At 58.3% G+C, this 12314-nt stretch overlaps 1 protein-coding gene across 19 annotated transcripts in view; it reads right to left on the bottom strand.

Annotated features, from left to right (window-relative positions):
• Positions 1-4951: 4951 nt before the first annotated feature.
• CELF5 (CUGBP Elav-like family member 5) overlaps positions 4952-12314 on the bottom strand; it is a 46882-nt gene continuing 39519 nt past the window's right edge. For 10 of the 19 annotated variants that reach the window (XM_070622516.1, XM_070622520.1, XM_070622518.1 and 7 more), the window contains 3 exons: positions 10178-10321; positions 8021-8184; positions 5541-6836 (listed from right to left, as the gene is read on the bottom strand). In XM_070622516.1, the coding sequence (XP_070478617.1) occupies positions 8057-8184; positions 10178-10321 (272 nt within the window). In that variant the 3' untranslated portion in view covers positions 5541-6836; positions 8021-8056. Of the gene's footprint in view, positions 6837-8020; positions 8185-10177; positions 10322-12314 lie in introns of all 19 variants that reach the window. The other 9 variants (XR_011540709.1, XR_011540711.1, XR_011540713.1 and 6 more) reach the window with 4 other exon arrangements.

Raw genomic sequence — 12314 nt, 5'->3', positions numbered from 1 at the left:
CATGCTCTCTTGAGTCCCACCTTACAGATGAGGAAACTGAGGCTTGGAGCGAGAACGAGGCTGCTCAAGGACCTGCAAACCTTTAGCTGCTCAGCAAATACTGCTATTACACGTGCCTCCATCCCGAGCCAGCATCCCAGAGCTCCAGGATGGGAAAGAGAGCGTTCCCGGCCGAGGCGGAGGGGGCACCGCACGTGCAAAGGCCCTGTGACCCGAGAGAGGAAGGAAGAGAGGGGAGGTGGGCTGACCCTACACGCTTTAAGGGAGGGGCTAAGAAAGTTGGACAGGGTGGTGTCTGTGTCCCAGGAGACAGCCCCCTCACCACCTGCCCCGGCCCCCAGCGCAGCGCGACGTACACACCCGGTGCGTAATAAATGCTTGCCCGCATTTCAAATGAAGGCGTCAATACTGAACTAAGGCATGGGGCTCTGCTGTCCCCTGCTGGTGGCCCGGGACACAGCGTCCGGAAAGTGACTTTTCAGCAGGATTGACGGACTTTGACAATTCTGTAGTGCTGACTCCGGGGTTTAAATATTAGCTCGTTCATTCCCGCGACAAACCGTAGAAAGCTGTTTGCGTCGTACGGGGTCGCGTGGCAGAAGTTCCGTGGGCAGGACCCGCAGCCTGGCCACCCCTGGCGTCTCTGTTTCCCCGTCGGTGGGCCAGATCCGACCTCATCGTGTTGCCATGACGATTAAGCGAGTTAATACTTAATAAGGTCCCGGGAACCAGGCCGGGGCGTCGTATGCGGTCAATAAACAGCCATTCATTTGGGGACATTCCAGGCTTGTTTTGCTCACAATGCGATTGTCCGCGTGGGGATGTGAACTGAGCGAAGTTCCAGGCTCCTCTGGGGGAGGACGGGCCCCTTAACGTCGCCGGGTGCCCTGGGTCCCACCATCAGCCAACCTACCACTTGCCTGGCTTTTCCTTTCTGTGTCTCCAAACAATATTGCCATTTTCCCAGGTCTGTTCCAGGTACCTTGGGGTTGTTGTCATTGTAGCGGATGAAGTTTTGCTGAGGGGTTAGTCAGCATCGCTGCTTCGTGAGTCACCTTAAAACTTAGTGGCTGAGGGGCCGGCCCAGTGGCACAGTGGTTAAGTTCGCACATTCTGCTTTGGCAGCCCAGGGTTCGCCGGTTCGGATCCCGGGTGCAGACATGGCACCGCTTGGCAAGCCATGCTGTGGGAGGCATCCCACATATAAAGTAGAGGAGGATTGGCAGCAGATATTAGCTCAGGGCCAATCTTCCTCAAGGAAAAAAAAACAAAAAAACTTAGTGGCTGAAAACATTTATGATCTCCCAGTTCCTGTGGGTGGGAAGTCTGGGGGAGCTCAGCTGGGGTCTCTCACAGGCGGCGGGGGGGGGGGTCTCACCCAAAGTCTCGCCCAGGGGAAAGGATCCACTTCCAAGCTCGAGGGGCTGTTGGCAGAACTCAGCTCCTCACTGGCTGTCGGTCCCTGCCCTGCGGGCCTCTCCATAGGGCAGCGGAGCAGTTGTGTTCAATGTGGGCTCTTTTCCCCAAATAACTCCCATACCCGCCTTTGCCCTCCTTTCATCTTAAAAAAATGTATTTAAAATGAATTCTTAATCTACCTGAGTATATTCACCTTGTACAGCTTGTAGCTGAGCTCAGGTCGGCTTCGTCTTGGCCCCCAATTCTTCACGTCCTCAAAGCCACGCCTTCATCATCTTGGTGGATATACTTCTGGTCCCTTCTTCTCATTCTTATGGTCACATACACATCCCCAGAGAGAAAGTAGAATATATATATATATATTTTTTGTTTTTGAGGAAGATTAGCCCTGAGCTAACATCTGCTGCCAATCCTCCTCTTTTTGCTGAGGAAGACTGGCCCTGAGCTCACATCCGTGCCCATCTTCCTCTACTTTATACGTGGGACACCTGCCACAGCATGGCTTGTCAAGCGGTGCCGTGTCCGCACCCAGGATCCAAACCAGCGAACCCCGGGCCGCCAAAGCGGAAGGTGCGCACTTAACTCCTGTGCCACCAGGCTGGCCCCTAGAATATATATTTTTAAAAGCCACACACTCACGCACACACACACTGGATCATTTCCCGCCGTGTGCATTTTTCTGCCGCTCTCGCCTTCATCGAACCATGTGACCCAGAGACGATTCTCTTCTCTCACGGCCGCGGGATCTTCTGTGGCGGGAATGCCTCTCGGTGGCGGCCACCCTCCAAGGTGGCCCCCGGGGTCCGTGCCTTCGTCGGATCCGCTGTGACGGTGGGCTGGACTTAGTGACTCGACTCCAACAAACAGAACAAGGCAGAGGTGATGGTGTGTGACCCGGGGACAGGTCAGCAAAGGCGGTGTCCTCTCTCTCCCCCCCCCCTTTGAATCACACTCGTTCTGGGGGACGCCAGCCCCCGGGTCCGGAGCAGCGCTGCAGACGGGTCCTCGTGGCGAGGAACTGAGGCGTCCAGCCAACAGCCACACGAGGGAGCCATCCTGGCGGCGAGTGGCTCCTCCAGCCCGGGTCGAGCCCTCGGATGAGGCAGCCCCGGCCGACAGCCTGACCGTGACCTCGTGAGAGACCCCAAACCAGAACCACCCAGCCCCGTCTCTCCTGGATTCCCGACCCGCAGGAACGGTGGGAGACGACAAACGTGTGGTGCTTTAAGCTGCTAAATTCGGGGGGGATTTGTGACGCAGCCGTAGCTGCTGGTACATCCTTGGCGTCCCTCGCCCGTTCTGTCTGCACGAACGGCCTCGTCGCAGCCAGGGCTCCGCCGTCCCGGCAAATCGGTGGTCCCTCCTCGGAGACGCCCGGAGGCAGAACTGCGGTATCATAAGGATGCGCATTCTAAACGTTTAAACAACTCTGAGCTAAATTTGAAAGCTTAAATTGGGCTACTGCAAATAACAACTTGAATTATGGTCTTACACATTTTGACTTCAGCCGCTACCCAGCACAGGGAAGCGGGATAGCGGACCATTTAAGAGAAGAGCCTGGGTTCCGCTCCTGCTGTGCAGCCTCAGGCAGGCTGCTTGACCTCTCTGAGCCTCAGCTTCCTAACTCACAAAGTGGGGCTCTTAACGGGACACACCTCACGGGGTGGGGGCAGGTAAGTGAGTTAAGTCCTATAAAACGCTTAGACCAGTGCCGTCCGATAGAACTCTGTGCATAGATGGACGTGTGGCCGCTGAGCCCTGGAAATGGGGCTTGGCGTGAGTGAGGAAGTGAATTTGCAATTTGATAAATTGACTTGAATTCAAATAGCCACATGTGGCTACTGTGTCGGAGGACACAGGCTTGAAACAACACTTGGCAAACAGTAAGTACTTAATAAACGCTTGGCGGGAACATGATCCTGCTGAATCGTCCTCCAGCGTGCTGACTTATGCCCCAGCAGCAGCACAGACGTCACCCCCGTGTCCTCCTAACACCCCGATCCGATCGTGTCATTCCCCTGCTCCAAGCCCTTCCTTGGCTCCCCAGTGACATCCAGACAGCGTGCTGGGTTTGCAAATCTCGCGGCGGTTACAAATGTAGCCCGCTCGGGACTCCCTTTTTCCAGTGGGGGTGGGGTGTTTGTGGTTCGTGTCCACCTTTGCCCTCACCTGCAGCCTGGGGAGGGTGGGGACAGGGTCTGGCACACAGTAGGTGCTTTGTCATGCAAGGGCCTCTGTCACGCAGCCCCTCGCATCTCTGCACCCATCTCTTTGCCGGGTGCTGTGCTCTCAGCCACGCGTGCAACCATCACAGCATCTCAAGCCTCTGAGCCTTTGCCCAGGCTGTTCCTTCCACCTGGAAAACCCTTCCAGGGTTTTTTTCTTTTTTGGAGGAATTTCGAGGCCCCCAGTGGAGTGGGGCGGGGGGCCGTGTGTGGTTTTATTTACGTCTTTTCAGCCAAAGCCGCACCATCATCTCTCGGGTCTCACCTCCTCGGGACACTTCTGGGTCCTTGACGGCGGCAGGCCCACCTGGGGAATGTCTCCCTGAATCTGCCACGTCAGGACCGATGACCGGGACGCGGAGGAGCGGGAACCCCCGTGCGTGGCTGGCGGGAAAGTAAGACGGGCCGGCCGCCATGGAGGAGGGTTTGTGGTTCTCAGAGCGCTAAACGGAACTGTCACATGACCCGCAGCTCAGCTCCTAGGGGTCCACCCGAGGTAGACGCAGGCGTCCAAATGACAACTCGTACGGGAAGATTTAGTGGCACTGTCACAGTGGCCCCAAAGTGGCAACAGCCCAAATGTCCATTAACAGATCCACACAATGTGTCCCCCCACACGCTGGAATATGACGCAGCCGTGAAGAGGAGCGAGGCCCTGACACAGCCGCACGTGGACGAACCTGCACACACGACGCTCAGGGAGAGATGCAGACACAGAAGGACACACGGCGTGTGACCCCATGGACGGGAAACATCCAGAACAGGCAGATCCACAGGCAGAGAGCGGGCTCGTGGGGGCCAGGGGCTGGGGAGGGGGTGAGGGTGATGCTGATGGGGACGGGGTTCATTTTGGGCTGATGGAACGTTCTGGAATTACTGGTGATGGTCGCACAACCTTGTGACTGTACTCAATGCCACTGAATTGTACACCTTAAAATGGTGGATTTGATGTTATGTGTATTTTAGCCCAATCTTTTAAAATGTGCATAGCACAGTGTCTCCCCGGCCCCCACCCTGGCTGCATCCCTGAGGGCAGAGGCGGGAGGCATTCCCCACAGTTGACATTCACTCAGTGTTTGTTGAGTGAATGTATGAACACCTGATCCACAAACACCGGCCTCGGCTCCTCTCGAGACTGAACACTTGGCTCCTTCACCTTGGGGCGAATGCGCCCTCCCTTCCCGGCCTGTCACCTCCTGCGTCCCTGAACTCTGACCCGGAGTCCTCTCCGGCCCACGCCCCCCCGGGGGGGCCTGATGCCCTCGGTCTGAATCGTGAGGGAGGTGCAATGAGGCAGGACTAGTCCATTAGCAAGTAAAACTTTTATTAAATAAATTTTCAGCTTCTCCAGCCCACAGAGAGGCGTTCCGGCCACCAGGGCGGTTTCTCACCCGGCCCGTCGCCCCCCCGGGGGCCCGCGACCTCTCCAGCCACGAGATTCGAATAAGTCAACCCGAAACGCCCTCGAGGTCCTCTCCGTGTGTGTGTGTGTGTGTGTGTGTGTGTGTGTGTGGCGGTTTGTCTCCAAAAGTCAGTTTGCAGGTTGAAACGATGAAATTGCCCGTAGCAGAAATAAAGTACATCGTACAAATCACGTCGATCTTCGGTGTGGAGTATAAAAATGATATTTACAGCCAGTAAACATGGACCAGAAGGACACGGGCCACCGCACGCTGCCACCACGCACTGGCAGGCGGGCCTGGCGGGCGCGGGGACACGGGCCGGGTCCCCTCGCGGCCCCGGAGCACACGCTTGCACACGCAGACGCACGGGACACAGGCACGCTAGAGTCTCGGAACAATTATCAAACTCCCGGATACGGAAACAAGTCGCTCAGAAGATTTTTTTTTTTCCTTTTCTTCGTTTTTTTGTTTTTTTTGTTTTTTTTTTGCTAGGTTTCTTTTTTTTTTTTTTTTTTCTGGGTCGGTCCACACGTTTTGGTAGAAACAAAAGGGAAAGCTGTTTTTTTTTTTCTTTTTCATTTTTTTGTTTTGTTTTGTTTTGTTTTCTTGAGCTTTTGAAGGTCTCTGGTGCCTGTCCGGCGAGAGGCCCCGCCGGCCGGTCGGACGAGCCCGGTTCTGTGTGCTTCAAGGTGGGTGTCGCGGTCGGTGGCCGTACAGAGGCACCCCACAAGGTCCCCCTCCCTGCCCCGGCTAGGAAATCAAAATCCAGTGCTGTCTGAGTTTGTGTTTGTTAGTTCTGCTCTTCCCTTCTTTGTACCTGCTCAGAAAGACCAAAATAATAATAATAATAAAAAAAAAAAAAAAGAAATCTTTGACAGAGGTATGTCCGCTGGAGGGACGCTGGGCCGGTGCGGGCCGGGCTGGTCCAGCCGCGTGGCGAGCTTGGCGACGTGGAGGTTCCAGGCTGGTGATCCGAAGGCAGGAGGGCGGCCGCCTGCCCTTGGGAGGGGGCGCCGGGGGTGGCTCCCCCGGACCCCATCTGCCCCCCAAGCTAAGGGCTATTGGTCACATGAGTAAGGCTATGACTGGGGGCATGGCTGGGGGACACAGGGGTCTCCTTTGTGCCTACATCCGGGGAAGGCAGGGCCCTGCGACAAGGCGGGCACGGGGGGGCTCCAGAAGCTGCAGCGAGGACCAGGGACACTGTGGGGGGCCAGGAGGCCTTGGAGGTATATGGCGGCGGCTGCTTCTCCGGCCCCTGGTCTGACACGGCAGTGGGAGTTGGGGGGGGGGGGACACCGGGCTGCCCAGCCCGCCTCAGCCCTTCTTATGTCCCTGCCGAGTGACCGGCCCGGGGCCACCCTCTCTTGGACGGAAGGAAGTCGGAAAAGTTTGGTCCCATGATCTATACTCAAAAAATATATACTGTCTCTAGCTCTATATATATATGCATATATATATATAGGAAAAGTTGCCATTTCGTCAGGGGGGGAAAGCCACCAAGGTCCTGCGTGTGGGGTGGGAGCGAGGACATCTCTCAGGAAGGGGGCGGTGGATCCTCAGCCCCCCCAACTCAGGAGTGTCACCACCACCACCCCCCTCCCCGCCCGCCTGGGGCGGCCGCGAAGCCCTCCCCGCTCCGAGGGGCCAGTCCGGGAGTGGGTCACATTTATAGGAGCAGGGGGCAGGGAGGGGATGGGAGGCTGGTGTCCACACCCGGAGGATGGGATGGAGGGAAAGTCCTGGATCGGTTGGAAGCAGAAGCCTCGGGGGTGGGACGGCCCCTCACCTGGGGGAGAAGGAGGGGCATTAGGGCGCTGCGATGGGGGCGCCGGGCAGACCCGGCCGCCCCCGCTCCCCCCTCAGGGTCCCCCATCTTCTCAGAAGGAGTCCATTTCGGGGTTCGGGGGTGACACCCGGGCCTTGGCACGGACTTGGGGTGTCGGAGGCCGTGTCCTCGCCTGGCAGCTGGAGCATATCTTTCTGCTTATTTGTGTCTCTCTGCCTCGTCCCCCCAAAAAACTCAAGGGGCAGCTTCTCCACCCCCACCGGCCCCACCGGGTCGGTTCATTGAAACTGTGTCTCCGAGCGCTGCAAACAGCAGATGCTCCATAAAGGCGTCGAAACGCACGGATCGCCAGCTGGCTGGCTTCCGGTTGGTGGGGGTCCCGAAATGCACGACCCCGTGACCGGACACCCTCGAATCAGCCGGTGCTGACCCGGCAGGGTCGGGGGGCAGGACGCCCAGCCCCTCGCTGAGCACATACTTGGGCCCTTTTGGTGATGGCAGCGAGAGCGATCAAAAGGGAAAAACTGAAAATGATTATCGAGAGCTCCCCAGCTGGAGGGCCGGGGCCCCACGCATCCTCCCCGAGGCCCCTGGGGGGCGACCTTCAGGAGCCCGTGTCACAGACGAGGCTCGTCAAGGTTTGAGGTCGTTATGTTCCCCCCTAGGCCCTCAGGCTCACTATCCGTTCCCCCGAGGAAGGTGATTTGATGATGGTTGTTCGCTCTGACGGCAAAATACACTTAGAGATTTGTTTGTTTGGGGGGTTTTTTGGGTTGTTTTTGGCACACCGGTGGGCGGGGCAAGCATTCCACTTTCCCATCGACCCACTGGGTGTGAATGACACCCAGTGATGAGCCCAGCTGGGAGATTCACAGGACAGAGGCCCCTCACCACAGCACGCCCCACCCCAGACCGATCCTGGCCTTTCCGGCGAACTCCTATTCATGCTTCAAAACCTTTTGCAGGAAGGATTCCCTAATTGCCCTAAGGGATCACTGGTTTCCCCCGCTCCCCACCGCAATCCCACTCTCGCATCCACGGGAGGCACTGGGGGTGTCTTCGTCCAGCTCTGTCCCCGCCAACCCAACCTGGGGGCCCCTTGTAGCCTCCGGCAGCGTCCCCCTACCTGGGAAAGGTTTGAAACTGAGGAGGGGGTGCGGACCAGACGGGTGGGGCCAGCTCACCTGGGCCAAGCCCGCAGCCTCGGGGCGGCGGGGCGGTCAGTAGGGGTGTCCCGGGTCTTTGGGTCGCTTCAGCTGCACCTTGAGCCTCTTCATGCCGACCTGGAAGCCGTTCATGGCCTGGATGGCGGTCTGCGCGCTGGCCGGGTTGTCAAAGCTCACGAAGCCTGTGGAGACGGGGACCCGCCATGGTGGGCATCGCGGGCGTCTCCCGCCGGCTCGGGGCTCGCGGGGGGCCGGGGCGGGGGGCGGGAGGGCTCGTCAGAGGCCACACAGCAGCCCTGGCCCGCTTCTGACGGCCCCTGGACTTGCATGCCTCTGGGGACGGGGTGCTCACTCCTTACCTGGGTCTGTTCTGCTGAGACTTCCTGTCTGGCGCGAGGGACAGGTGGGGCCTCTGGGGGTCCCGGGAGGGCCGCGTTCTCCCCCCCCCCCCCCCCCGATGCCTCCCTCCAGGCCTGGCTGCCAATCTTCTCCCTGCTCTGCGACCTCCATCCTCCTGGGGTCTTGTCTGGCCATCAGACTCTCTCTCTATCTTCGTCTGTCTTGTCGTCTCTGCTCTCTTTCTGTCTCTCTGTCTCTGTCTCTGTCAGTCTTTCTACCCCCAGTCTCCCCGCCCCACCCCCCAGCGCCATCAGGAACCCTCCAGCTCCCCGTCCCTAAGCTTCCACTGCCCCAAGCTCCCTCCGCCTGCCGCCTCGGGGCCGCCTGGTCCTCGCCTCTTGGCCTCACAGGCTCCCCGGGGGGCACGTGGAGCCCACAGCGGCGGGAGGGCCCTCCAGGGGGGCAGGGACACCAGGGCTGTGTGTGGGAGGCCAGGCGGGAGGTCGGGCAGGGAGACGGTGGGCTCAGAGTTGAGGGGTGGGGCCCGCGGGGAGCCGTGAGGGAATCTGGAGCTGGGGGTCCATGTCTTCATATCTGTTATCACCTCTAACCCGCCCTCCATTAGGCAGATGAAGAAACTGAGGCTCAGAGAAGACCTATGACTCCCCGACTCTTGAAAGTGGTTGAGTAGGTTTTCCTCCCAAAACGTCCCACATCCCCCAGGAAGCAGGATACAGAGGAGGGGCCTGGGTGCTGGCGGGGATCCCTTCCTTGCTGTGTGACCTCAAGTGTGTCACTTGACCATTCTGGGCCTCTCTTTCTTCCCTCAGTAAACCGGGGCAATTCTTCCCTTTTAAGCTTGGCTCTAGAGTGTATACAGAGGCACTTAGTAAACAGTCAAGAGTTGGGCTCTTGAATAGGATGGGGTGAGGTTTAGAATCCAAATCTTGGAGTTACAGAGACCTTCTAATCTGGGTTCTGTCTCTTTGCTGCTGTGTGACTTTAGACAAGTTGCCATACCTCTCTGAGCTTTCATTTCCTGTTTCTGGGGACACGGAAGTCCTCCCGAGGTCCACAAGGACCTGCCCCATCCCCTCCCTCCCCTCCCTTCTCCCTCTCTCCCCCTCACTCCTTCTGATCCAGCCACACGGGCCTCCTCGCTGTTCCTCCAACATGCCCGGTCCTGCCCCAGGGCCTTTGCACAGGCTGTTCCCTCCACCTAGACCACTCTCCCCCCAGATTCCCCCATGGCTGGCTCCTCAGCATTCAGGCCTCCATCGAAACATCGCCTCTTCCTTAGAGTCTTCTCCTTTCCCAGTTTTATTTTTCTCCGTGCCCTGTCAGACTCCCTGGCCTGGATCCTACATTCATTTACTTCCGTCTCCTCCCCTCGCCCTGTGTCTTCCGGATTCCGTAGCCAGTGGCCACGCGGGGTTACTTAAATTCATTCAAATCAAATCAAATCAGAAATTCAGTTCTCGGGTGGCCCCGGCCACATTTCAAGGGCTCGGGAGCCACGCGGGGCTGACGGCTGGGCCAGAGAGGATGGAGAGCACGGCCAGCGTCAGAGAAAATTCTAGGGGCCAGCGGGGGGGGGGGGTGCCCGAGCTTTGCGAGGACAGGGACTTCTGTGCCCAGCACGGGGCGTGGCACATGGCAGGGGCCCCGGATATCTATTTGGTGAATGAATGAACGAATGGGTGGGTGAATAAATGAATGAGTGTGAGACCCATCTCATGGCCGATCACCGCTTCCCAGGGCGGGGCGGGGGGTGGGGGTGGTGTCGCCGGCCGGGCGGCAGGCGGGAGGCAAGGGGCGCCCGCGACGGTTACTCACCAAAACACTTGCTCTGGTTGGTGGCCCGATCCATAAACACCTTGGACGAGATGATGTTGCCGAAGGGCAGGAACATCTGTGTCAGCTCCGTGTCGCCAAACTCCTGGGGGAGGTGGTAGATAAACAGGTTACAGCCCTCGGGACCTGCAGGTGGGGAGAGAGAGACATAAAGGCCCCAAGGAGAGGAGGCGGCCCCGGGGGGCGCGGTCCCCAGCCGGCGGGGGAGGAGGGCGGGCCGGGGGCGGAGGAGGGGGAGGCGGGGGCGCCGGTCCCTTGCCTGGACGATCCCGCGCTCCGCCACTTGCGAACCTCGGCTGATCTTAGGGCTCCAGATCATTTACGGAATTCAGAGGATTCCCCCCCCCCCCCAAAAAAAAAACTGAGCTCAGTCCCTCCACCTCAGGCCCCGGGCAATCCGAAAAATCCCAGACGGCCCCCGGCAGATCCTGAAAGCTCCCCGGGTCATTTGCAAACGTCAGACGAACTGGGCGTTGGGTGGCCAGAAACCCTGCATATCTTTGTGCTGTTTCTCTAACACTGGTTCTAAAATAAAAGGGACGTTTTGAGAAAGCCCAACGATTTCGGAATAAAATAAGGCAGGTCGTTCCCGGGCCCCCCAGTCGCAAAAAGCCGGATAGTTTTCAAAACCTCGGCTAAGCCTCCAAACCTTGGAGGATTTTCAAAACTCAGACGACGCGAGAAGAAAATCCAGTGAAACCAAAAGATGATGCGCCAGTGCCAGACCCCAGGCCGCCTGAAGCCATGGATGAAAAGCTAGGCTATGAAACACGTTTTAAAGGCACCGCTGGCCCTCAAAATCGTCCCTTCCCCGAATAACCCCCAATGCATGTCTGCCTATGAAACGTATAAATAACAGTAGCATTTAAAAACCTTGATTATGCAAAGTCATGACGTCCCCAAACCAGCTGCTTGTCCCACACTTATAGATGATTTTCTCCCACGTCCCCCAAAACAGGGGTAGAAATGCCCAAACCATGGAGAATCCCGACCCCCCCCCAAGATGAATAAGCCCCCAACGCCCCAAAATACAAAATCCAAGATGATACGTGCGCGCTCACCCCTCACCCTCACGAGGAGGACCATGCCTCTGCCTTAACGCTTGCTTTAAAAAAGGCAACCGTGTCCCAACACGGAATAATTCTGAGCACAACACGGTTTCGTGATCGCTTCTGGCTACCTCATCTCCAAGAAAACTGGTGAATGCGGAAACCCGTGCCCAGCCGAAATGGATCTTCTGGGAAAACCAAAAGCACACACGCGTGCACGCACAGCTCGGACGCCCGCCGGCAGTCCCAGTTCCCCAAGTGTGTTACGAGCTACCCCGTCCCCATCTGGGCTTAACTCCCTCCGATTCCAGAAGGCCCTCCTTCCGCCACTTCACAGCGACTTGCAGGCTGGACCCCTTCCAAGGCCACTTGCGAGTGTCGATTTCAGGTCTTTTCCAGGATAAAGGGCCAGGGTCCCTGGAGGACTCTGGGAGTTCACCATCCGACACTGTGCCACCATTTCTATCAGGCGTCTCTCTCTCTTTCTCTTTTCTTGACGTGTCGCAAAGTTTTTGAATGGTGTACCCCCTGACCCTATTTCCCCCCCCCCCAAGCCCTGTCGTCTGTACTGTGGGGTTTTGCAAACTCTGGGGATTTTCCAGAACGCCCATCTCGTGTTCTAGCAGCACTGGCTGCGTTTGAACCAGCTTTCACCCGCTCCGCCCAGGCCCCGGAAGGGAGACACTCAGGTCCGAGCCACCCAGGAAACAGTGGCCGGAGGCAGCCGAGCCCTGTCTGAAGCTCCCACTGGCTCTGTCCTTTTGGTGGGGGGGGGGGGGGAGGCTCCTGTGGGGGAGGACGGTGTGGGGGGGGGCATGTGAAAGGCCCGGGCCCATTGGGGAATTCTGGAGCTGCCAAATCCTCATGTTGCTGCCGTCTCTGACTCTAACCACGGAGCCCCCTGGAGACACAATATCCACGAGGATGGGGTAGCGGCTGGTTGGGAGAGCCAGGAACCCCTCGGCCCAGGGCTCCCCTCCAAAGCTCAGCTCCTGTGCGCTGGCAGGGTCCCTCCTTCTAAGGCTGAGGGCAAGGGAGACCCTGGGCAGAGCCTCACAGAACTCAGTCTG

The sequence above is a fragment of the Equus przewalskii genome, chromosome 6 (assembly GCF_037783145.1).
Source record: "Equus przewalskii isolate Varuska chromosome 6, EquPr2, whole genome shotgun sequence".
NCBI classification, from domain to species: Eukaryota; Metazoa; Chordata; class Mammalia; order Perissodactyla; family Equidae; genus Equus; species Equus przewalskii.
Note: the sequence above shows the minus strand (reverse complement) of the source record. Positions and strands in the feature narration are given on the sequence as shown.